The sequence below is a fragment of the Alligator mississippiensis genome, chromosome 3 (assembly GCF_030867095.1).
Source record: "Alligator mississippiensis isolate rAllMis1 chromosome 3, rAllMis1, whole genome shotgun sequence".
Classification (NCBI taxonomy): domain Eukaryota; kingdom Metazoa; phylum Chordata; order Crocodylia; family Alligatoridae; genus Alligator; species Alligator mississippiensis.
In genome coordinates this window covers 85,084,021-85,109,037 of record NC_081826.1, presented here as the reverse complement: position 1 = coordinate 85,109,037, position 25,017 = coordinate 85,084,021, and the positions used below count along the sequence as shown (strand labels likewise).

Genomic DNA, 25,017 nt, shown 5'->3' with positions numbered 1-25,017 from the left:
TTCTCTTAATATTAAGATATAAGTTTCTGTTTTGTAAAGGAAGATGAAAAGTAGGTCATAAAGTTTTAAAGCTTGTTTTACAAATTAGGCTCATTCATAGCAATGTGACTATCCCTGGCTACAGGTAGTAAAATACCAAACAGGAAGAACTTATTTCAAATACACATTGATGATATATTGTTAAAACACGTGATAAAAACAAACAAACCAATCCCCACCCCACCCAAAACAAAACCTTTCTTAGCAAGTAGATTGACACAACCTGAAGTCCAATGATTGACCCAGCCAAACTAAACAGATAGGATGAGAAAAATTCATGTTAATAAAAGGTTTAGACTTGAAGAAGATAAAAATAAAGGCTCCTTGGACAGGAAGTTTTATTTCAGGATTAAGTGCAGAAGAAAAAGGAAAACCTTTGCTATTTCACAATTTGAAAACTGGAATCCAATTCACTATTTTGGGGAAAATGGATCTTACAATAAATCAGGTAAGTCAAAAGGCATCCTGAACTGTGCAGTCATACCAACCAGTTCACCAATAATTTTCCAATTTCTTTCATTCCTTTGAGATCTCAGAACAACAGCAGAGACTACCTATGCCTGAAGAAGGGGGTTTGTGCCCAGAAGCTTGCAAAGAACATTTTTCTAACTACTCCTGAGGCAGGCAAAATACAGCCCGTGGGCCACATTCAGCCTGCCAAGCCATTTTATCTGGCCCGTGGGGCACCTACAAAGTTTAGAAAATTAATATTTATCTGCTCTGGGCAACCTGTCAAACATGACAGGAGCAGGGGCAGAAGGACCCAGGGGAAGCTGACAGGAGTCCGAAGAAACACCAGCCTGCCAAGTCTGACCTCCAACCCGTCCCATCCAGAAGCGTCTGCCTGCTGCAGCTTTCCCTGCATGTGGCTGCTCCAGCACCACATGGCCCCTGGCTGCACCCATGGATCACAGGAGCAAGGGCGCACTGGTACCCTGAAGCCAGGAGTGGTGTGTGCGTGTGCGCACGCGCGCGCGCACACACACACGGGAGAGGGAGAGACAGAAGTGAGGCACGCACATAGTGCGTGTGTGTTCGTAGGACAAGTCTCATAAGCACCCCCCACCATACACACACACAACCACACGCCCCCTCACAGTGCCATACACACAGACCGCACACCCACACCCCCTCACACAGCCCTGCCACTTCTCCCACACACATCCCACCACATACCCAAACCCACCCACACCCCACATATCCACACACACTCGCATGTTCCCTGACCCCATACCCACCCCCCACACCTATCTACCCCAACACATACCCACAACCCCCACAAAACCTATACCTACACCCCATGCCCCCCACGGTTTAAAAGAGTAAGGCTTCATTTTAAGCTATTGTACAATCACCTCTGTGTACAATACACAAGCACAGGTAAATCGGGACAAAAATTTTTTTTGAAATCAAATTAATGAATGTTTGAGTTGTTTGATTTTTAGAACGCAATTTAGTATTTTTTTGGTTCCGAGATGGCAAAACCCTTTGCTGAAAGGAGTACTTGCGGGGGCAAGGGGAGGGACTTCTGGTGGCAAAGGCTGGGGGCTAGAGGGTAGGACTTCTGGTCCCAAAATGGCAACTAGGGGGGCGGGGCACCTGTCAAGGGGCAGGGCTACCCATGTGGCCCTTGACAGCTTGTCAAAACTCTGTGAGTGGACCTCCGCCCAAAATCATTTCCCACCCCTGAACTACTCAGTTGGTTTAATAAAAGATATCAAAGAACCCTGCCTACCAATTTTCCAAACCGCATTTGAGGTGTTTCTTCAAGACACAAGCCAGATTCTGATACAAAGAAGAAGGAAAACTACAAAAGAGTAGAATTCCACTACAAGAAACCATCAGCCTACAAATGTTCTTTTACCAGCTCTGCTACAACTCATTTAACTTAAAACTACTATAGGGTGCTTCATGAGGCCAGGGAAGGCAATTAATTCAGCAGGAGGGCCACTTAATGAGTTTTGACAAGCTGTCGAGAACTGCAAGGGCCTCATCCCTTGACAGGTGCCCCACCCCCTAGTTGCCATCTTGGAACTGGAAATCCTGCCCCCTAACCCCATGCACAGCCCCAACTGGGCCCATCCAGCACCTGGTCTGCACTGCCACCCCCTGGACATACAGCAGGGCTGGGGCAACTACACAGCTAGACTTCCTTTCTAGGCAGCCCAGGTGGCCCCTTCTGGCTGCTGCTGCCATGGTACCAGCAGGGACCAATGCACACAGCCCTGACCCCGCATGCTCCACACCTGCTCCAGGCTTGCCTGCCCAGGCTCAGCAGTGGCAGCAATAGGAAAAAAGCTGCTGCTCAGCACAAGAGGAAAGCACTCCCTCTCCCTCCCAGTGCCAGCAGTTCCCTGTTGCAGCTGCACAGAGCCCATGTGGGGCTGCCCAGCATCTGCTCTGGGCAGCCTGGAGGCAGTGCTGACAGCACCATAAATGCAGGGCCGCCCAGTGCAGGCTCTGGGTGGCTGCAGCAGGGAACTGCCAGCAGTGGAAGGGGGAGGGGCCACTTTACCCCCAGGCACTGAGCATCAGCTCTTGTTCCCCACCACTGCTGCTGAGCCTGGGCAAGTGAGACCGGAGCAGGTGCGGAACATGCAGGGTCCAAGCTGTGAGTGTGGGTCCTCACCAGTACTGTGGGCTGGGGCCAGTGGCGGCAGCAGCTAGAAGGAGCCACCTGCCCACCCAGGCTGCCTAGAAAGGTAGACCAGCTACAGAGCCACCCCAGCCCTGCTGCATGCCCAGGGGGTGGCAGGGCTTGCCATGGCTGTACTGCGTCTGGGCCAGGGGACTGAGGGACCTACCATGGGCCAGACAAAGACCTGCTGCCGGCCAAATCCAGCCCATGGGCCATATTTTGTCCACCCCTGCCATAACAGCATACCTTCTGTTGATAGGCAAGGCCACCTGCATGGCACTTGCAATGACTGTGGATCAAAACTCAGGTGCCACGAGAACCTCCCAGGGACACCATGATGGTTGTGTGGCCACCACAGGGCCAAACTGCCCCACACACCTCTTGAAAAGATACACTGGAGCCAAACTGAAAAATGGTTGTGGCAGAAAGGCGTGCCTGCTTGCTTATTATGCAAGCAGCTGCACTGCTTCTCTTGATGTTCCTCCCAGGTTAGCTCCAACATCCCTCCTGAAAATGGAGTGCAAAGGGCAATTCTGGCTGGTGGCAGCAATATTTATTTCAGGCTGCCACTTGGAAACAAGCAATTGGAGCAAACTACCACGCACCATGATTTTCCAGAGATACACTGGAGCGGAACTGGGAAGGAGTACAACAGAAACAGTGCACTTGCCTGCATAATGCAATGCAGGAAGGTATGCCTTTCTGCTACAGCTTGTTCTCAGTTCAGCTCTGATGTGCCTCCTGGAAACAGAGGCATGCAGGACAATTCCATCTGTCCTGCATGCCTCTGTCTCCTGGAAACGGCATGCAGGGTCAGACCAGGAAAGGCTGCAGGAAGACCATGTGCTCCTGTCACACACTTTCCAATCTGGCTCCGCAAGAGGCGCACAGAGAACTTCCACTTGGCTGTAGCAGCAGTAGCACCCCAATGGCCTGCCCCTCTCCCATCTATGGCCTTATTTATCTTTTTGCCAAACCCCTGCCTCTGCCACCCTCTCAGCACTCGCACATTGGATGTGCAGCCCCGGATCTTGTCCTTGCTGGCTGGGGTCAGCAGACCCTGTCCTTTACATCCCCAAAGCTCAATATTAATAACACTATAATATAATATTATATAATATTTTAGTTTTTAAAAAGAGGTGACACTAAATTCTGAAAAGTTTTGGCAGGGTGCCTCGATTCTAAGGTTGAGAACCGCTGTACTAAGGTGTCAGAGTGGAAAAGAAAACACGCAAACAAGTAAACTTCCACGAATTGAAAAAAGTGAGATCTGTGTAAGCAGAGTTCTCTCTATTCTGCTACTCTTAAAGTAAAGCAAAACTTTTAAAAAAGTTTCAAGGAAAAAAACCCACCCATTAGTTCAGAATGTGACCTCTACATATAGTGAGACACATTTATGACATGAATGTGTCTATAAATTAAGTTTAAATTAGAAACATAACATACAATCTTGCTATTGAGAATCTTTTTACTGAAAATATCATTTGTGACCTTGGCAGCCAAAAACTCCAAAGGAAAAATGACAACCAATTTCCCGCCTGCTTTCATATTAATATTTTCTGATAACAAAAGAACTTTGATTTAGTACTTGGACAAAATGTTTAACATTTACATGGTAAATTTTTCTTCATTAAAATCATTTTAACAATCTGTCGGATTTTAATCCTAGAACACTTTTTAATGTTTGCATAGCAAATAGTCCTTTTGATGATAAAAAGTATGAAATCAGGATAGCAACTGGTTTATGATTATAATTCAAACTCTAATCTGCTGGCCTCACTACAAACATTTTAAATTGAATTTATATTGGATACTTAGACTTTCAAATACTTTTATTGCTACTGGCAAGAATACACTTCAGAGGTAACATGAGGACCACTAAGGAATCAAAGTTGGACAGGTTTGTGGGTGCTCCATGACAGTTATGTAAATTGGATAGTTCACTGCTATTCTTGCAAACTGAAGGTGTCCTCCCTGAATATTTAGTTGGGAGAAGTCAGTTGGAGTGTCTCCAAATCAGAGAACTTTTTAAATAATAACACCTCTGGTTTTAAAAACAATTGTTCAAGTTACAAGACACAGGGAAATCTACACGTGCATTTACTGCACAGCAAGTGGTTTTTATGCCAGTGTCTACACATGCAGGTGTTACAGCGCAGTAACACTGTGTGTGGACTGATTTGGGACTAAGGTTAGTCGCAAATCAGTCCATACACACAGGATTACTACACAGTAAGGCATCTATACGTGCCTTAATGCAGAGTAACAAGTCGGCATAAGTTGCCATAGTTACTGTGCATCACGGACACACATGTAGACGTGCACCTGTACTACACAGTAATTTTTGGTTACTTCACAGTAACTGTGCATGTGTAGATGTACCCACAGAGAACTTCTGATCTATAACTGTAGCTTGAGATTTCCCAGCATTTCAAAGCCAAGTTTACAGTCCAGTTTACATTGAGAAGTTTTGGTGGCACAGCCGTGACATTTAGGAAGGGGAGGGGATCCACACTTACTATCCAGTATGTTAGCAAAGGTCTTAACACAGATGCAGTTATGCCTGAAAGAGTCCTTTAACCTACACAATATTTTTTCCCTTATTTGAAGAACCAGCAATAAGGTTGGATCTCCACTAGGAGGATGTCCTGGGATAGATGCATCTGCATAGATGCACAACATAGATCTGAGCTGGCTCCGATTAACACAGGGGGGATAAATATATGGCCCCCAAGCTCCCACCGTCCGTATTGCTCTGGCTGTAGTAGCAGCCAAGGGCTCTGGGCTCTCCTTCCCTCCTCCAAGCTCTGTTGCATACCCCTGCTCTGTGGGGCAGGGCAGTGCAGCCACGCAAGAGCCAGCAGCCTGTAGTGTGCATGCTGCATGGTGCAGCAGGGGAGCCGAAGGTGAGGAATGCAGTGCAGGGGGGTGGAGGGAGGGGTGCCCATGCAAAAAGTGTGCAGTCTGCGGCCTCCTGTGTGCAGCCCCCCACAGTATAGAACACCCACTACAACAGGCCAGGTGGTGTGCGACCCAACTGCTTAGAGGTTAAACAGCCCTGACACAGATAATATGTAAAAGTGCATCACCAGGAAAATGTATTTTAAGAAAGTTTAGATACTGCATACGACTAAAAGGTTTCAAATAGATTTGCTAAAATGGAGAAGCTGCCTTTAAGTGAGCAGTCCAGAATAATCTGAGCAATTAGTGTAAATAAGGTCTTATCTACACAGGGACATTAGGTGTCAATTAGACTTAATTTACAGCGCACTAGATGCTCTGGACTAACTTTCCCTTGTGAATCCTCTTGCTGAGCACAAGGAGAGAGGCAAAATGCTCTGCTTAGCACACACCAAGAGTGGCCACAGGAGGAAGCAATACAAAATAACTGTTAATCACTATATATCACAAACAGTAATATGCTAACCTCCTAGTGCAGACAAGCCCTCCTTGAAGAATGGACAAATTAGGAAAGTGGTACACATGAAGATCAGGAGTACTGCAGACTCTTATTGCCGAAGGTTTGCGTTTTAAAAATACATAGTGGGTAGAATTCTCCACTGCTACACCAGTGTGTCTGCACTAGTCCCAGCACAAACATGCCAGCATACAATTGGTGTAAGCGCAGTACAAAAAATCAGACACAAATGGTCAACTCCAATGGGGCCATTAAATAAAAACAATAGGGATTTTGGGGGGGGGCGGGGGGGGGTTGCCTTCATAAGTTTTCAGTTCTTCAGTGCTCCCAGATTCAGTTAGTCTGCAGATAAGAGTATTTGCTGTGCTTTTGGCCGAAACATTTTCCCCTGATGCTCAGCAACAGAATTGACCCAGCTGTTTAAAAAGGGTATGTCCTCTTTTGGAAAACACTCCATTAAATGTGGACACATTTAAACAGAATGAAGTCACAGAAAATTATAGTGCTTATAGCACTTTTTGTAAGGCCAAAGATCACATATGGTCTAAAGCCTATGATATACAGAAAACTGACTAAGCGGGATGACATGCTGGCTTCAGAACAAGTACAACCAGTCATCATGGATACACAAGATACAATATGACTAGACTATATATATAGGATGGTATTCTGATGACTAAAGGGTTGGTGGTTCTAGTCATATCTAGAAACTAGTTAGTAAGCAATACTAAAAGGTCTTAAAGGTGGTCTCTCACCAGAAGGCTCTTACCCATCATGTTGCTGAACATGAATACAGTCTTTTAATATAGTCACTTCAACACGCTGTTGGGGCCAACAATACATAACAGCATTTCTATTCTTCCACAAATTTGACTATCTGCTCTAAAGAAATGTTCATGCTACCAAGCTTGGATGTCCCAGAATTCTCAAGCTTTTAGTCTCTAAGGATAAGTTACAGCAGACAGTTGACATAAAACTTGTCTCTCCATTCCCTATTTATTGGGGTCTGGACTGGATAGTGCAAGCAAAAAAAAAAAAGAGAGAGGAAGGGGAGATAATTTAAGAACCTACCAAAGTTAACTTTTCTCAGTTCTTGAATGCATACCATCTGGATACTTTCTGTATTGTACAACAGCAATTCATGAGCATACAGCTCAACTAGTGTAATTTCTCCAAGTAGGGCTGTTCCCATACATGTAGCTTGTTCAAAACACAGCAGAAACTATGCTACATTCTTTGAGTGATCCTGATGCTATACCCCATCCTATTTCTTATACTGACAAGCATTAAATCTAAATCAGCACCATTTATTCCCAAAGCATTTGCAACATCTGTCTCTGCATATTCCAAAACTGCTTCTTGGACTTTATACTCATATAAAAACAATCACCCACCATAGCATGCAAGGACATTTCAACCCCTTTCCTTTCCTTTTTAAAATGTGTACTCATTTTTGCGAGTTCTATTTTTTTCTGCTAGCACACTTTTTTGTTTGTTTTTTCACTTTTCTTGACTAAACTCTTCCAAGAGCTTCGTACATAACTTGCTTTTTTTAACAATGGCTATTTAAACTGCTCTTGAAAAGCTCTGGAAAAGAGAAAGCACAAGTACCTACCCTTGGAAATCCTGGCCTGCCTTCTAACAGACTGGATGACAGTATTCTTTTGGTGAGTGGAGCAGCCAAGAACCATCTCTTTACCCCCTATTCTCAGGTATTTGTAAAATGAATTAATAAGAGACAGTGGTTATTGGTCTAATAAAAGATATCAAATTCACCCAAGGAACCCTGTCTGCCTTAATAAGAGACAGTTGCTTAACAAAGTCTTTAAATGATAGAGCCTCTGATAGGGTAGTACCCTGCTAGGGATTTAGTGTACTTTTTCCATTTAGTTTTAAACTACATACGACAGGGGTCTGCAACCTGCAGCCCGTTGACCGGCCGTGGCCAGAACCCGGCAAGTAGAGCCCGGTGCAGCCCTGGCTCCAGCCTACAGCTGCAGCCCATGTGTACTGCCCTGGGCAAATCCACGGGCACATAACCCATCATGCCCTCCTGAGATGTGCACAGCTTCAGGAGCTCCCCCAGCCCCAACAAACTGTGGATTTGTCCCACACCCCGCCTGGGCAGCACCTACCCCTGTCCCCTCCCTCACCGCAGGGGCGGGGGGGAAGAGAGGGAGGGTTGATCTGCCCCCCCACACCCCTTCCCTCCCCCCTCTACTTCCACCACAATGGACTTGCCAGCTGGAAGCAGCTCTCCATGTTGCCCGGCTGTGCTCCTCACTGCTGGAGTGCTGTGCTGCAGCCACGTGCACACACGGGCATTTATTGGCCAAATTATCGGCCTCATTGGGCCAATTTCCAATACAGCCAATTTTCTTTATATCAGTACCAATCTGATATCAGACCGATGTATTGGTGCATCTCTACTGCCTACCTTTGACTTGTGCTCGGTCACTCCAGCCCTCCACCAGAAAATGTTGCCAACCCTACACCTCAGAGAATAAAGCATGGGGTTTAAAGCTGCTGACTGTTTCACACTGATCATGGGAAAGACCCCATCCACAATGTACGGTGTGATGTGCTACCTCAAAGCATCAGATCTCCCCACTTAAACATGGTCAGAACTGGATGCCATCTAAGATTCAATTCTTTATAATTTATTACATCTACCTAGCGATTAAAAGATAATAATTTATTAACTGGAGATTTCCTGCCAGCCCCCACCTCCATGCTTTTGGCAAAGCAGTGGTATTAATATTTATGTCCCAGTCAAATTCTTCTTATTGAAAATTCTATGCATTAAAGTATGGAAAATGCCCAGAGTAGAATTTATTCATCATTCCTGGTTCTACATAGCAATGCATTCCATTCAAGGCGTCTACAAAGCTGAAAATGAAGCCTGTCCTGCAGACAGGATATCCCATTGCCTAGAAAAATGCTATATGAATACTATATTACAGGGTATGATTATTACTTTCATAGGTGACAGAACCTTTTTTTTCCCTTTCTTTTTAAGAACAAAAACCACCATTACCTACAAGAGCCTGTACACTTATCTGGCTTCCACAGGGTTGGGGTTTTTTTGTCTAATAAATTATTTGCCTATAAAGCATTTTCTTAGTGAGATGCTGCTTGTAGTGTTCAGTAGTTTTACTTCTTGAATCAGTGACTTCAGATCCCCATTTGCTTCTGAAGGTTATGACTATCCAAGTTCTTAAACAAACCAGCCACTCTTTTGCACTGTTTCTGAAAGCAGAGACCCTGTCCTGCCATCCTTCTCCAGGCAGCACGCCCAGGCTTCATCAGACATATTACACTGAAATACAGTGGGCCCTCCAAGAAGCATTTTTTCAAGAGTTAAGTCTCTCACAATACCATTCTCAATTGTTCACTGTGTGATACAGAAAAGAAAGAGATTTTTGCGATGTTTTGGAAACCCAAATAACTATAATGAATCAAGTCACATGCAAAACACTAAAGCAACCCAAACTCTTAAAAGTGAGACAGCTAATAGAAGATAAAAATTGGGCAGTTTTAAAAGTGAGAAAGAAAGCACATTTCAGATTTTTGAAACATACACTGAAGTGAAATGCTCTACATATTCATTGAAATTTCACTGTATAAAAAGGAAAAGTTCTGTAGACATAATTACCTCCTGGGCACAGTTTGAAAAACAAAAACACTCAATACCCAACTGAGATGAAATCCTGTAGTTTGATTTCAGAACTAATCCACAAAAGAAGTTTGAGAAACAGATAGTAAAAAAAAATTAAATAAAAAAAAAAAAGTGTTCTCAGATTGTTTTAAACTGGACTGTTATCTTTTGCAATTTTTTTGCCAAGTAGCTCTGAACACAAAAAGGATGGGAGCAGGAAAAATGCATTTTTGACACATTTTGTAATACAGGTGCTATACAAGTATAAGACATGGCAGTCTCTGCAGAAAGCAGAGTCTAAAAAGAAAAACTAGAAAAAGGGTCAGGGAGGCAATATATAAGCACTGAGGCCAGGGTGGTGTGTACCCCTATTTCTAAATATTTTAAAAAATATTTTCCACATTCAACGTATACCAAAATTCCCCTTTACCCCTCATTAGGGACCCATGACAGTCTCTGCCTATTCCAAACTGCAATTCTATCCCCACTTCACCAATATATAATTGCTACAATTAAACTGGGTTAGTTCAGCACCACTTGTCCCACCCCTGCTTCTCCTCCTGTCAAACTTCTATCTGACCCTCTTGCCTCAGAAAAATGGGTTCCTATTTCTGACCCAGATTTGTCCTCACAGTCCACGTGGTCCCTTTTCTGGTGACCTTCTCTCACTTGATCCAGGACAGATCCCCCTTACCCTACCACATTCTGTGGAGTCCCAAAAGTAGAGAAAACCTGTATCTATCCAGGTGAAAGACATCAGAGTCCAAAGGTCAACTGAACAGTACTGTTCTGACTGCACTAAGGCAGTGGTCCTCAACTAGTCAGAGCCTGTGCTCTTCCTGCTGTCCTTCCCAGTCTGTTCCCATATGCCCCTCCCACAAACAGAGGTGTTCGGGGCATGTGGGACTGTCTCGCACCCCATTTCCAGGAGAAGGCAGGGTTGGACAAGGTAGGGCTCTGGCAACAGCATACATTCTGGCCATAGCCCTTTGCACTAATCCTCCAGAAGGGGCAGGGTGAGCTGCAGCAGCCCTTTAGACTGTTCAGACAGCATCATCCCACTGTCCTGGAGCAGCTGTCTGCACTGCTCAGCCAGAGAAGCTAAGTGCAGGGACACACACAGCAGGTTAAAACCACCCTCTTTCCCACCCTCCCATACCAAACGTGTGCACATGTACACACATGCACATGCAGCCCTCCCCTCCTCCAGGGCACATGGGCACAAAACCTCTGCTCCTGCCTGCTTTAGGGTTATCAGAAAACCTTAATATAGGCAGAACCGTGGTTGAGAACCAACCGCTGAGGGAAGTGGAGGCGGCACAATAGTGGTTCTCAACCAGGTGCCAAATTGAAAAATTATGGAATGTTATTGCCTTGACATTAAAGGAAGTTGTGAACCACTGCACTGAATGCTTCTATTGGAGAAGACAGTCCACAGTAGTCCTTTGCCTAGATATGTTTCTTTTTCCACACCTCCCTTGCTGGTCTACGGAAACGGAAGTCCTCGCACTACAGAAATAATTATTATGTAATAAGTGATTCAGCATGTTATGTTATGCATGCAAACATAATAGGGGAGGGTTCCAATTATTCTACTGGAGAGTGCTCAACCCCTGGCATGCAGGCCAGATCCAGCCCTCAACACTGTGTCATGCAGCCCATGGTACTCCCTGTAGACCACAACCCTGGGCATTAAATCAGGTATGGGGCCCAATCCCAGCAGGCACAGGGGCAGTGTGGGGCCCAATCCAGCCTGTGGACTGGCCTCGCATCACTCATCTGGCTCATGAGACCCAAAAGGATGCCACCATACAGGTCTCTGTAACCCATCTAAGTGAGTGTTACTCACACCTCATTCACTTCAAGCCCCATTACAGGAACACACCTTTCCTTTATCTTACACACCAACAGATAAGTGTGTGTGTGTGGAGAGGGAAGGGGGGGAAGAGAGAGAGAAGAGTAGCTCCACCTGTCCACCATCCTACTGTTTCATGTGAAGAAACAGTCTTGTTACCCTATACACACAAAAACTTATTTTCATTTTAAAATATGGAAAGGAAGCTTTAGCTCTTTTATTCATGCTCTTCAGAGCAAGAAGTATACAGGTTTCCCTCTTTGTGGGTTCTGTATGTGCAAGTTCGCTCTTATCCAATAACCCTTTTTATACCAAACATTCATTATATCAGAGGTAAATTCACTCTTATGCAATCAGCATGGTGGAAGCCCAATCAGCTGATTTGTGCAGTGTGTTCTGGGAATGATGCATACCAAAATATAGTCTCCTGTGTGAATCTCTGCTCCACACTCATCGTCGGTGATGTGTTTCTGTAGTTGCAATCCCTATGATGGCTTCTAAGCGTCCCACTAGCTTATCTCCTACCCCTCTCCCTGCTCCATCAATGAAGCGCAAGAGAATTTCACTAACACTGGAGACAAAATTAGAAAGCCTTCACCACCCTCTGTTCATACCAACTAAACATTCATCACTACCACTGTGTGTTCATGTACTGTCTGTCTGCTGCTGGCGAGTACCAAAATTGTCTTGTAAAACTGGTAGAAGTGGGTCTGGGGGTCAGTACAGTCAAGGTCTTGGAATGTATCCCTATTTGTTACATTGTAAAGTGGATTCCCTTTATGTGAATTTGGGTTAAGCACCGTTTTCCAGGAATGCATGTACAGCATAAAGCGAGTGAAACCTGTACAAGCAGCTGAATGCTTCTTCTATAAGTCCAATAAATTGTGCATCATACACTAGTGAGCAGGGGCAATGCCCCATGTCCCTGGCCAGTGGGGGACATAGTTCATGAAAGGAATTTGTCCTTACCAAAAATGTGAAGACAAAGGCTTTTATCTGGCATTAGATAACCAGATTTGAGCATCACCATTGGTCAGATGGTTAACTGCTTGAACAATATTCTAGAACTGCTATGCCTGTGGTAGCTTAATTCTTAAGAAAAATAAACCAAGTTAAATTATTGGTGTTACTGCATCAGATAATGTAACAGTTAATTACAGTACCGAATCACTGACTTGTAGCCCCCAAATCTTAGTCACATTTCAAACTAAGCAAATTTAGGCAGCCATTGTCAGTTCGCAGCAAGGATAACAAGTAGTAATAGAGTAAAAGCCAGATGACTGGTATTGAGACTGTTCACAGTGAATCACTGAATTAAGAACAACTTGCTCAGCTGTGTGCTGCAGTTTTTATACAAGTTACTGCTTCTCCAATCAGCTGGAACTCATCAACAATCCCACAATGCTATTCAGAGAACCAATACAATTTGAAGTCAAAGCTACAGAGAATCACTGGATTCCCAGGCAGCTATTGGCTAGTTCTGTATACCCCGAGGTACTTCGCTAGCCACCATCTTTATATGGGATTAGGCACCTAGTTCTGTTAGTATCTTGGTTCTACTCTATGAAGGAGAGTGAAAAATAAGTCTTGCAAATCCAACTGGTTTAAAAAAAAGGAAAAATAAATAAATAAAATGTGCATTTTGTGTGAGAAAAATTAATCCCCAGAGCCAGACAACATGGCCCTGAACACAGCCCTGGAGCACTGGGTCCAACCTGACACATGGCCCTGGACCTAGTGGGCAGTCCCCAACTCAGTCCAATCTGGCATGTGGCTTTAGAGCCAGTACACAGGGTCAGACTCAGTGTGCAGCCCTGGACCCAGCACACTGGGTTACTGCAGGCCAGTGTGCAGGGCTTGCAGCGGGTATGGCTCCCTATCTGCTACTATTCCAGGGGTGGGCAAGATGCAGCCCACAGCAAGTCCCTTGGCCCCACCTAACCTAGGCACAGGGGGCAGCCTGGGCCATGACATGCAAGGCCAGTCCTGCCGCCCCAGTTGTGCCATGGAGCAGAGGCGGCATGGCAGCCCCTGCAGCAGCAGCAGCTCACTCTGCCTGACTGCCAGTGCCAGCATCTCCACCGCCAGATCCGGCCCCACTGCCTGTACACCCCAGTCCATCCACCCTGCACCCACAGCTGGGAGTGCTGGATGGAGCAGGTGGGCGGTGTCTTTCTGGAAACTGACCTGGGCAGGGCACACTCGGCCAGGAGGATGGGCTGGGGCCGCCGGGTGCGGTGCCTGAAAGCAAGATGGGCAGTAGGGGCCAGGACTGTGGGGCAATGATAGCACAAGGCCAGGCCCAGAGCAGGGCTCTAATTTGTTCCTTGTACAGCTCTATGACAGTCACTGGTTCCAAAGGCAGAGACATGTATGGAGTTGATCACAGCTCTGCCCCAGGCCCTGGCTCTGCACTGTCACTGTCTGCCCGTGGCCCCATCTCATCTGCCCAGTCAAGTGTGCCTTGCCCACAGGGGTCCTGGCCAGTCTTGGTAGAGACCCCACCTACTTAATCTGGTACCCCCAATGGTGTATGCAGAGCAGACTGGCCCAGAGAGGATCTCCAATCCTGGCAACAGCTCACCAAAGCTCCTTAAGTGGCCCTCCAGCCCAAATAATTACCTAACCCTGTACTACTCACTTACTACATATAAAGAACCTTTTTTCTTCCCCTCCTGTCAGATTCCCTCAAAAAACAAAGTGCATACTACATATAGGGACATGTTGTACGTGTGAAAAAACAGTACTGTGTGTTCAACACTGATTTTAAGTATGCAGTGAACTATTTTCTATCCTCTGATCAAGTTACCACATAAATCAGATACTTGAAAATTTGGCCAGAATGTCACACATTTGGACACAACTGCCCGCTTCATTTTTTTTTCTTTAAAGCCACACCATGAGTTGCAATTCATTTAAAAAAAAAAAAAAAAAAAAACCCAAAAAGAAAAAAGGCTAATAAGATACTGCATGTAGCTTATTTATAAATGTAGGGAAGAAAAAGAAGATACTAGCAAGAAATTGACATTTCCTGGAAGATTTCCTATATAACTTGAGAACCACAGCTCAAACTCATCTTATCCCAATACTGTTTTTCTTGAGTAGGAACTGCCTCCAGATTTAACTGCAAATAAAGAACTGCCCACTAATGACCAGAGCAAGATGAAACTCCTCTCTACTTATGATCAGGACCAGGATATAAATTACAGAAGACCTAAACAATAAAGGAGGTAAATAAATTAATTGCATATTATGCAATGCTCAAAAAGAGCACCAATAAGTAGATTTCTTTGGACAGAAGACCATGTTCCTATAGTCCTTTTGGTTGGCAATTCTTAACCAGGGTGCTGTAGCAATCTAGGGTGCCTTAAGATCCTTTCAAGGATGCTATGCAATGTTAGCATTATTAGGTGTCCAAACATATTTCACAAGATAAACCCAAATATTTCAAATAAGACTCCATTGTGCTAAATACATTCTGACCTCCTGTAATCTGTGTGGCCCACAACAGAAAAACCACTTTCTTAGTGAAAAATAGGAGTTGACATTTTTGGCAGGATGCCTCAAGTCTAATGAAGTTGAGAGCCACTACTCTAGGTACTCAGTGAAAGAATGCTCCACCCCTGATAAGAGCAGAGCTCTCCAGAGACACCAGAATTTTAGTTTAAAAACTGATGTGATAACCTCTTGTCATAGAAGTCAAAAAGAGCATGTTGAAGCAGCTGGTTAAATTTCAACTTACATTACCAAAAATAAGGAACTTCCTAGAGTTATTCAACATTACAGACTTTTTTGTTTGGGTCTATGTTGTTATACATAAAGTTACCAAGGGAAGCAAAGAGGTGGAAGCTATTATCCCTCACCATTCTCTTTGCTTTCCCATACATTACAGCAACAGTCACTAAATGACCAGGTTATGAAAATAAAAAAAGGGGTGGTGATGGTAATTTATATCCTAAGGAGAGTTGCAAGAATATCTATTCGCAAAAGTTCCAACTAAAAACCAGTTTCAAATCAACATCAAGATTTTAAAACTGAAGCACTGAAGATCAAACAAGAACTCAAAGGTGAGCCCGTGCAAATTATCTTTGACTTCTTTATCATAATACAGTGCCATAAACTGATGATGCAGAAATTACGCAAGAGCCAGTTAGAGGCCAAATTAATTTTTGCCAACTGAGGTTGCCATAATGTCACTCTGTGGCCATGACTTCTCCCAACTCAGCACACATATATAGAAGACAGAAAACTGTTACAGGAGCTGGCTAAACCTGCAGCAGTGGAACAGTTTCACACCAAGGACACCCTTAGTTCAGGAGGTGAGAGCTTTCCATTGTGTCAGGCCAAAGGCATCTGCATGCTATTTTTAAACCACAGGACTAGTTTTAACTTGGCTTGAGAGAGAAACATAGGGGAAAAAAAAGCTGTGCAGTGAGAGCTACTGGCTCCAAGGACCTACATGAAGAGATTCCCTTATCCAAAAATTTGTGTAGTCTCCTGTTGTTTTCTCATACTATCAAAATTCCATATGGATGACTGTCTCAGTTCTAATATTACTGCAAAAGGTACTCACTGCTGGTAGTAGAGACTGCATATTTTGATTGGAGTCTGCTATAGTGGCTAGGTAGACCAAATTCGTATGCAACATCTGCTGATACCTATCAAAACAAAGCATGACAGGTTTAAAAGGAGCTAAGAGACAACAACTTTTTCATTCACGTTCTCCAAGTTTACATATACAGTAGATACTATATGGTAACTCCACTACTCCCATCAAGGTTCAAAAGATCCTGGGAATTATTTTATGAAATCGCCCATTTTCCACATTTCCATCTCTGCCACTAACCTATGTTTTGACAATTCAGAAAAAGGTTATGCCTGTACATGTTCTATGCATTCTTCTAGCACAACAGAAACAGAGGAAGATTACATTTAAGTCTCTGCTCCAGGTAAGTAAAGGAAGCTAAGCTGCATAAAAACGCATATGCATTGTTACCGCTTGACCCACTGGGTATCTACAGTGCTGTGTGAAGACATAGTGAGCCTCCTTCACACAGGGTAGCTCCGTCAGGCACAGTATACCTCAGCACAATACTGGCATATGCTCTGGAGACACACGCATGGGTACTACTTAGCATAGAACTCATTTCTCTCTTATTTGCATGCCTCAGCAGCAAGAAATGATACCTACATGCAAATCAGGATCAGGGATATCATATGCAAATGATCAGGATTTGCCACAATTTACCCCCTGTTGCTGCTGAAGTGCTCTACACTCTGGCTCTTGCCATCAGCAATAATTGTTCATGCAGTCAAGTTTTTAAGCCTCTATTTAAAGGTTACAAAGAGCCTGAAACAGTGACTTAGGTGTGCAAACAGTACTCACACTTGGAGCCACATGGACTTTGTGATTCCAATTGGGGCAATTTGGTTATCAAAAATCACTTTCCACAAAATGCATCTTTTTGTTGCAAAATGGCTGCACGTGGTACAACTAACATTGTTTTGTTTTCTCTCTCTAGAACTTCTCTCCCCCTAGCCCCGCCTTTAATACCTCCTGCTTTGTATTTTTCACAAAATAGAAGAGAATTTATAGGGTTATAATACATGATTCTGACACACTTCTACAGAACCAGGCAATAAGTGACTAAGGGTCCTGGAATCTAGATTATAGTTCAGGAGCAAAAGGAACCAAGAAACACAGACCAGGCATCTAGGCTGCCAAAAATTAAGCAGCAGTAGGAGAGACAATAAACCACTGAAGATTATTGTAAATTCCCACCTTCCCTGGCAAACAGAAAGCAAGAAAAGGTGATTTAAAGCTAAGTACCCAGCCAACATTATAATTACTGAAACCCATAAACAAGACTGTGCAGAGAACACCAGGGAGAATTATTAAATATACCTATTAATATCTGGTAGAGATATTTTCAGCTACTGCATGCACGCATTTAGCTTATAAAATGCAAATCCAACCAAAGTCCTATTATGCCTCAGTGCTCTGTTGAGAGACCTGGATCTCTTCAGGCTATACAAAAGACGGCTGAGGGGTGACCTTGTGGCCGCCTATAAATTTATCAGGAGAGGACAGCAGGGAATTGGGAATGCGTTGTTTACCAGAGCGCCTCAGGGAGTAACAGGAATAATAGGTGCAAACTAGCGGAGAGTAGATTTAGGTTAGACATTAGGAAGACATTTTTTACAATAAGGGTGGCCAGAGTCTGGAATGGGCTTCCAAGAGAGGTTGTGCTGTCACCTAACTTGGAGGTCTTAAAGAGGAGGCTTAACAATCACCTGGCAGGGGTCATCTGACCTAGGTCCTCTTTCCTGCCAGGGGCAGGGGGTCAGACACGATGATCCACTGGGTCCCTTGCGAGACTATAATCTATGAATCTACAAATGCTGCTTCCCTAGTAACCTAAAACACTGAAAATTAAAAGCACCAAATTCCTGCTAATACTACTGTTAACCTTATGTGCAGAGATACAAGCACGATCTTTTAGTGGGGCAGCACTCAAAGAACGAGCAACAGCAGCAGGAAGGAGTTGTTTGAGTGTCACTCTCCAATCAAGCAGCATTTGAAAGCAGCACAAAGTAAATGCAGAAAGTTAAGATGAAGGGGTTTGTGTTGGTACTTTCTTAACATTAATTAACTAATTCCAAATGGAAATATAACCAACTCTTCTTGGCCAAAAACAGGCTTGTCATTATGCATTCATTTATAGCAAGAAGAGGTCACATTTGGTTGGGCGTAAAAGTTTTGGATCCATTTCAAGTTTCCTCTTCCATACTCTTGTTTCTTCCCAATTTTTTCAAGTAATCTAACCCTTCTCTTCAAGATATGATTAAGACACTGAAACATATGCAAGAATCTATATATTTTTGGTTCTACACATTTTATTCCATCTAACATATGCTAATCAAATTAAAATAGAACTTCTGTCGCTTTGAAAAAGAAAAAATAAATATTAATAAGCTAAATTTAAAAAAAAAAAATCAAGAACACAGCATCATTAGGAATGTTTTTACAAACTAGTTGGCACAATTCTCTCATGGGAAGATGTGAGCACACTGGAGTTTAGTTACATCGTTGATTTTACTAATTACAAAAATACAGTCAGATTAACATCTTACTGAGAGCACTCTGAGGTCTTCCCTTTATTCTGATAGTCCATTATACACTGGATGAGATGGTTATTTTCATCCAACATCTGAAATAACAAAAACATAAACATGGAATAAGTTTAAACACTCTTTGAAAAGGAACTGAAAAAGCGATACTGACTTCCACTTCCTAACCAACATGACTGTTCAAAAAGTGCTTTTATAAAAGGGGTCTGCTACTGCATCTGTAGAACTTTCCCCTCCTCTTATCCTTCTCTCCCCACTTTCCATTTTTAGGGCTGTGTGTCAAGTCACTACTAAAGTTACAGTTGCCAAAGATTTTCTATTTGAGCATCTATTGTCTTCTTATTTTAATGTTTCAAAAGACTCCACATTTGATCTTTGCTCAGATGCTTGTTTTGGAAACTCTATGAAAAAAAAAAAAAGTCCTCTTCCCTACTAGAAAGCAATGTTGATTTAAGAACAACAACACATATAGGCAAAAAAAAAGTTAAAAAACTTACTTACAAGTAGCCCTCAACACGAAGTGCTTTTGAAAAACAAAATCAGAAATTATGAAGCATTTTATTAATAGTTGGCATAACTGGTATGATTTTTCTACCAGACTGTATATGCCTTTGGGATTGTGAGTTCGCATGTATTAATGTTTTAGTCAGAAGCTATTGTCATGAAATAGCACAGCTCCTACTTATCCACAAAAAGGACTCTTACAAGTTTCTCAATGAGTGCACACCAACTGCAGGTGCTTCCTCAGCCTGATGACGGGTGTTTAAACCCGGAAGCTTGCTAAGAAACATTTTTTTCAACTATTTCAGTTGGTCTAATAAAAGATATCAGATGTGCCCACAGAAACCTTGTCTGCCTATGTCTTTAAACCAATACGGCTACAACTTGCACCCCTCCAAAATAATGAAAGTCATAACAGCCAGCCACACGCATCTCCAGGAGAAAATTTCTCCTCCCACTGAACTTGAAATTTACCCTGAAAGGCAAAGAGAGGTGGCAATACCATGGAGCTCATTAGGCGCTTGGCTACTGCTGGAAGTTTTGCACCAATGACTCTCAAGCAGGACGTTGCAGCGCCATGGGGCACGCCACCTTAGCGCAGGAGGCGTGCAAACACGGCTCCTCACGCAGGAACGAGGGGCCACAACACAAAAGCAGCAGGTCTTCCGTTCAAAAAACAAACACTAAGTTTTTTTTCCACCCAGCCTGTCCCTGGAGAGCCGAACTTGCTGCCCCCGCGTGCTGCGGAAGCCGACGCTTGAAGCCAGATGCCCAAAAGAAGGAGTGGACACGTTCCCGGAGGAGAGGGGCCGCGGTACCCATTGAGCCGCCCGCCGGGGAAGCTGCGCGGCTCTCCTTCCCGCCGGGGGGAGCGGAGGCAGGGCCGGGCGGACGGGACAGCCTATCCCTCGGCACAAAGGCCGGGAAAGTGCGGGGCGGGGCGGCGCGGGCCGAGCCCCGGCTATGCCCACCTCCGCCCACCCGCGGGCCCCCGGGGGCAGCGCCCGACCGCGCCTCACCTTCTGGATGGCGGCTGGGGTGATCTCGCCCTTCCCCCGCTGCCTCGGGGCCGCGAACGCCACCGACATGTCGGGCCCCGCGGGCAGCTGCGGCCCCAGGCCCGGCGGATGGGGGCGGGGTGGGGGAGGCGGCAGCTCCGGCCCATGAGCTCAGCGCCACGGCAAGCGGGGGGAGGGGCGGGCTGTCGGGCCGCACCATTCGCATCCCGAAGGAGGGGGGTGAGTGCACACCCCGGCAGTGTAACGCCTCTCCTCCGCGCCCTGCAAGCAGCCTATGAGGAGGCCCCGAAGCCACAGCTCCTCCGCTACGCGCGGGGGTAGGCGGGTACCGAAGGCCGGCTTTTAAGTGCGTTATTTTGGTGGATCCATTTCCTCTCCTCGCCTCTCTTCTCCTCTTGGGACGTGGTACGTTCCTACCCGACGCTCGTCCGGCTCAGAGTAGGCGGCAAGTGGTACGGCCCGGGGGGGGCAGGATGTTCATGTGACAAGGGAAGGCGCGATGTCTCCCCCCTCCCTCCGACTTGGTTGCACCCAGGCAGGGAGCACGCGGGGGCGGGGCCTGCTGGCGCGCTCGCAGCTCCGCGCTCCTTTGACTGCTCAGAGCCCGAGCCCGATGGCGCATGCGCAGAGCCCACGCCGGGCTCCCAGCGAACCTCAGCCTCACGCGTCTGTGACGCGCGTGGGCTTCAGTTCTGTGCCACGCGGGAGAGGGCAGGAGGCATCTGCCCCACAAACCTGCCCTTCACTGGCGCCAGCTGCTGCTCCATCCCCTGCTCTTCCAGCTCCCTCCCCCGTCTGCGGCAGAGATGCCCATTCTCCAGCCATGCCACAGGTGGCTGCCCTGGGTCCAGGAGGCTGGTGCCAAAGAGGAGAAACGTGCCAAGCTGCCACGTTCTTTGAAGTCAGCTCCTGTTTGCTAGAGACAGTGGGAGACCCAGGCGCTGCCTCAGGCTCTGGCTGAGACACTACAGGCTTGCCTTACTCAGCCTGCACTGTCTCCAGGGCCAGATCCAGGCAGGTGCAGTGATGTAGCTGCATGAGCGTTGCCAAGTCCTAAATATGAAATTATCATACTGGAAGTTCAAAATTATTCTATTTGCTGAAAAACTATGGTATGCTGAAAAAGATGCAAATAAGTCTTCTTATTTACTTTATATTGCTCACTATATTATCTGCAGTGAGTGAGTGAGAACTGGGTCATCAAAGTTGAAACATTTCTTTATTTTGAGACAAGTAGTAATACAAAAGTACTAGAAGCAAATCCAGAAGTAATGGATAGAGGATTTATATATATATATAACTTTATATAAATAAATAAATATAATTACAAAAACAAACAAACCCAGAAGTCATTTAAGACTCCCTGACAGTGACTTGGGTTTTGCATATGCTGCAGCAATAAGCTGTCTCAAAAATTAGCATACGTTTTGGGGGTTCAGGTTGTTGCTGTGTTGGTCTAGGGACACAGTCAGACAAGGTTTTTTTGGTAAATCCAGTATCTTTTACCAAACCAACTTAAATACTTGGAAAAAAATCTTCTTAGCAAGCTTTCGGGTACCAACTGAATGGCTTTCTTGCATAGGTACTGGCCTCTTGCTGCTTTACCACTACATCCAGGAAGAGACCAGACCATCTGAAGATGCTTCCTCATTCTGACAAAGGGTGTGTGTGACTGAAAGCTTGCTAAGAATTTTTCCAACTATTTGAGTTGGTCTAATATATCAGATTTAACCAAAGAACCTTGTCTGCCATCATACATGTTGCAGGGTGAACACTTTTACTATTATTGATTGTACATCATACAGGGGTTGAAACTCATACAAATATGATAATTATCATACACCTGGCAACATTTCGCTGCACACACCACCCCTGGCCCCCACTTTGATTCCTGGCTCCACCCAAAGTTTAAAACCAACAGGCTGGCAGTAGCAACAGCGTTTCTCATCTGGCAATGCTAAAGGTGTCAATTGATTTCATTGCTCATTCGTATCCACCTGATTCCTTCCAAATTCTTCATCCCATTGGTGCTAAACTACCCTCTCTCCTTTGAATTGCCTTGATCTACCCATGAAGCTCACCTTTGTTCTACAACACTGCTGTCTGTTTGCTGCTCCTAGGAATGTAGCTCCTATTGCACAGCCCTGCAGACTCTTTTTAACTCATTCCAATGAAGTTATACTTGTTTTTACATCAACCTCAAACAATATCACAGCCCTTGGCCCCTAGCATATTAGTAAAACTTGTAGGTTCTTTTTACCTGAAGAAAAACATGGGTTGTTACATGTGATGATGCACCTCACAATGTGCACCTCCCTTTTCAAAATCCTAGATCTACCCACTACCTCCCAAACCCCAAGTAGGCTATGAGCCCTGGCACATGCTCAATGCCACACTACAACTGCACTGCTACTGGGTCTGTGTGCTGTTGGAAGTTACTATTGTATTCACCCAATATCCTCACTTCTTTCATGCCGGCTATGGTTCTCTCTGCTCTCAGAATGGCATTTCCTTTGCCAGGCCTCTGAATTAGTATCCTCAGTTGACCTGATGCTCATCTGGCTGGCTGGCTGTACTAGAATTGCCTTTGGTCCAATCCTTTCAGTCCAGGTCATTCTAGGGAGGTAGGATAGTGCAAGAAGATTCACTACACATTTGCCTAGGATGTTTCACTTACTGTATTTAATATTTTACTTATCACCATGTTATCTGCATTAACTTTACCTCTCTAGTTCCTCTCCTTTGCCTTCCTCACACAGTTACAGTACTATTATTATTATCCTTTCCTTAGCAATCTTTTGTTTTCATATTATAATGTAAAGTTGTAAGGATTCCATATTCATTAACAGTAACTAAACTCAATGAAAATATAGGCAAGATACTGCAGGACTGTTTTAGCATAGAAAAGAACATTCACACTCAAAGCCTACATTTAAATAATAGCACAAGATCACACAAGCAAGAAAATAAATAGCTACAATGAAAATGTGCCACATGTCTCAGAACACATAACCACAACAGGGTGTCTTCTTTATGACTTTCTTAATGTACTACAATATGCCTAGATATTGAAGGACATATGGCATATTTTCTCCTTAATTGCACATTTCTTTTCTAGTGTGAGTTAGTTACCACCTTAGCATTATTTAATTGTAATTTGGATGTGTAAATCTAGATCACCACCAAGAGTTTAAAACGTGAGTATATTTTATTCAGTTGTTTCTCCCACCTCTGCTCACCTCACTTTGAAAAGTATAGCCTCCTTATTGTTATGAAGGATTTTGATGTTTTCACATCTTTTTTTTTCTGTCCGTTACTCTATTTCCAAGATGACAAATAGCAAGGAGAAATTGTCTGTGAAGCTAACCTTGGCAGAATAGTACATATGACCTCCTGAAAAAACTACCTATTGGGATTGAGTTAATGGCAAGTGAGGAATTTTAGCCCCTTCAGGACAGGACCAAAACTCATTTAATTGAGACTACTTTACTTTTGAAGAAATCTTTCTTCACTTTACATATGAAGAAACCTATGGATTGTTTCCTACTGAGATCTTGTAATAGTACTGAAAAATGTATCCTGCTGCCTAGCTCTTGACTAAGTCCACTGTCTCTGTGTCAGCTTTATTTGAACAAAATTATCTGAATTAGAAAAGCCAGGCAAGAAGAGGGATGAAGAAAAAATCTACTTCATGACCAAGCAGGCACAGAGTTGCTGGCTAGACATTGTAACACTACCGTTTTCAAAACTGCCAGGCAAAAAAGAAATAAAAAACGGGAAAGTTTCAGGGTGCCTCCACCTGCTTTTACCTTTTTGATAGAAGGTTCCAATATCCATTATAAACTTTAGAAGGACTCTAACAAACTGTGTGTTTATCATGACTCCCCAGTAAAAGCCTGGATATATTGCTGACAATGTGCAGTGCTTATTGTACATTTACCTTGGATGGGTGAGAAGCAAGCAGAGTATCTTTAAGAGCTTGTTTTGATACTTTGGGTTTATTAGCTCTGGTTAATTTAGAAAAGTTAGTGTATTTGAAGCCCTTGCCAGGTAAGACTGTTTTCTCATCTTGACATGAAAAAAAGAAAACAGAATATTTTAAATTAACAGCATGAGCACAAAACAGCAGCAGCCAGTTCTAAGGGAGTGACAGGAATCAAAATTTGATAGCTGTGAAGGAAAATCCAAAAAAGAAGAAAGATTAATTTTGGCATAGTTTCTCCCCAAGTTTTCACTGACTGCTGTAAGCCTGATCCTGGAACTGTTTGCTGTGTCAGTGAATTCAGTTGCAATGCAGGGCCAGCACTTTGAGTTCTGCCTATTTGAAGGGGTGGGTTTTTTAACATAGTCCAAACTGTGTTTCTAAACATTTGTTTGTTAACAATATACGCAATGAAGAAACACAACCTGACTGGGGGGAAATGCCCTTTGATTGTGATTTGGTGCAACTCTTTTGGTGCTTTTTACACGGTAAAAGGGATTATATCAGGAGTAGAAAGTTGTCTTGAATTTATTGTATTCATTGGCTAGTTTCTTTTTGCCTAGTTCTTTCCATTTTGACATTTATGTTTTGCTTTGACATTTGTGTAGAATATTAATAAAGAGCAATGCTTAAAATATGAACCTATGTGTTCTGATATAAAATGAACAAGCCAAATACTATTGCACATTACAATGGTATTGGTGGCTCTATCGTCTTCCAGGGAGACTATAACAAAACCAGAAAAAATCCCTGTGATGCTAAATTTTTACTATAGT

General features: G+C 44.1%; 1 protein-coding gene across 4 annotated transcripts in view; it reads right to left on the bottom strand.

Annotated features, from left to right (window-relative positions):
- SS18 (SS18 subunit of BAF chromatin remodeling complex) overlaps nucleotides 1-20,409 on the bottom strand; it is a 54,594-nt gene extending 34,185 nt beyond the window's left edge. The window contains exons 1-3 of one of the 4 annotated variants that reach the window (XM_006271950.3): nucleotides 20,260-20,409; nucleotides 18,743-18,819; nucleotides 16,182-16,266 (exon numbers count right to left, since the gene is read on the bottom strand). In XM_006271950.3, the coding sequence (XP_006272012.1) occupies nucleotides 16,182-16,266; nucleotides 18,743-18,819; nucleotides 20,260-20,328 (231 nt within the window). In that variant the 5' untranslated portion in view covers nucleotides 20,329-20,409. Of the gene's footprint in view, nucleotides 1-16,181; nucleotides 16,267-18,742; nucleotides 18,820-19,742; nucleotides 20,052-20,259 lie in introns of those variants that run through there. The other 3 variants (XM_006271952.3, XM_006271953.3, XM_019487344.2) reach the window with 3 other exon arrangements.
- Between the last annotated feature and the right edge of the window lie 4,608 nt (nucleotides 20,410-25,017).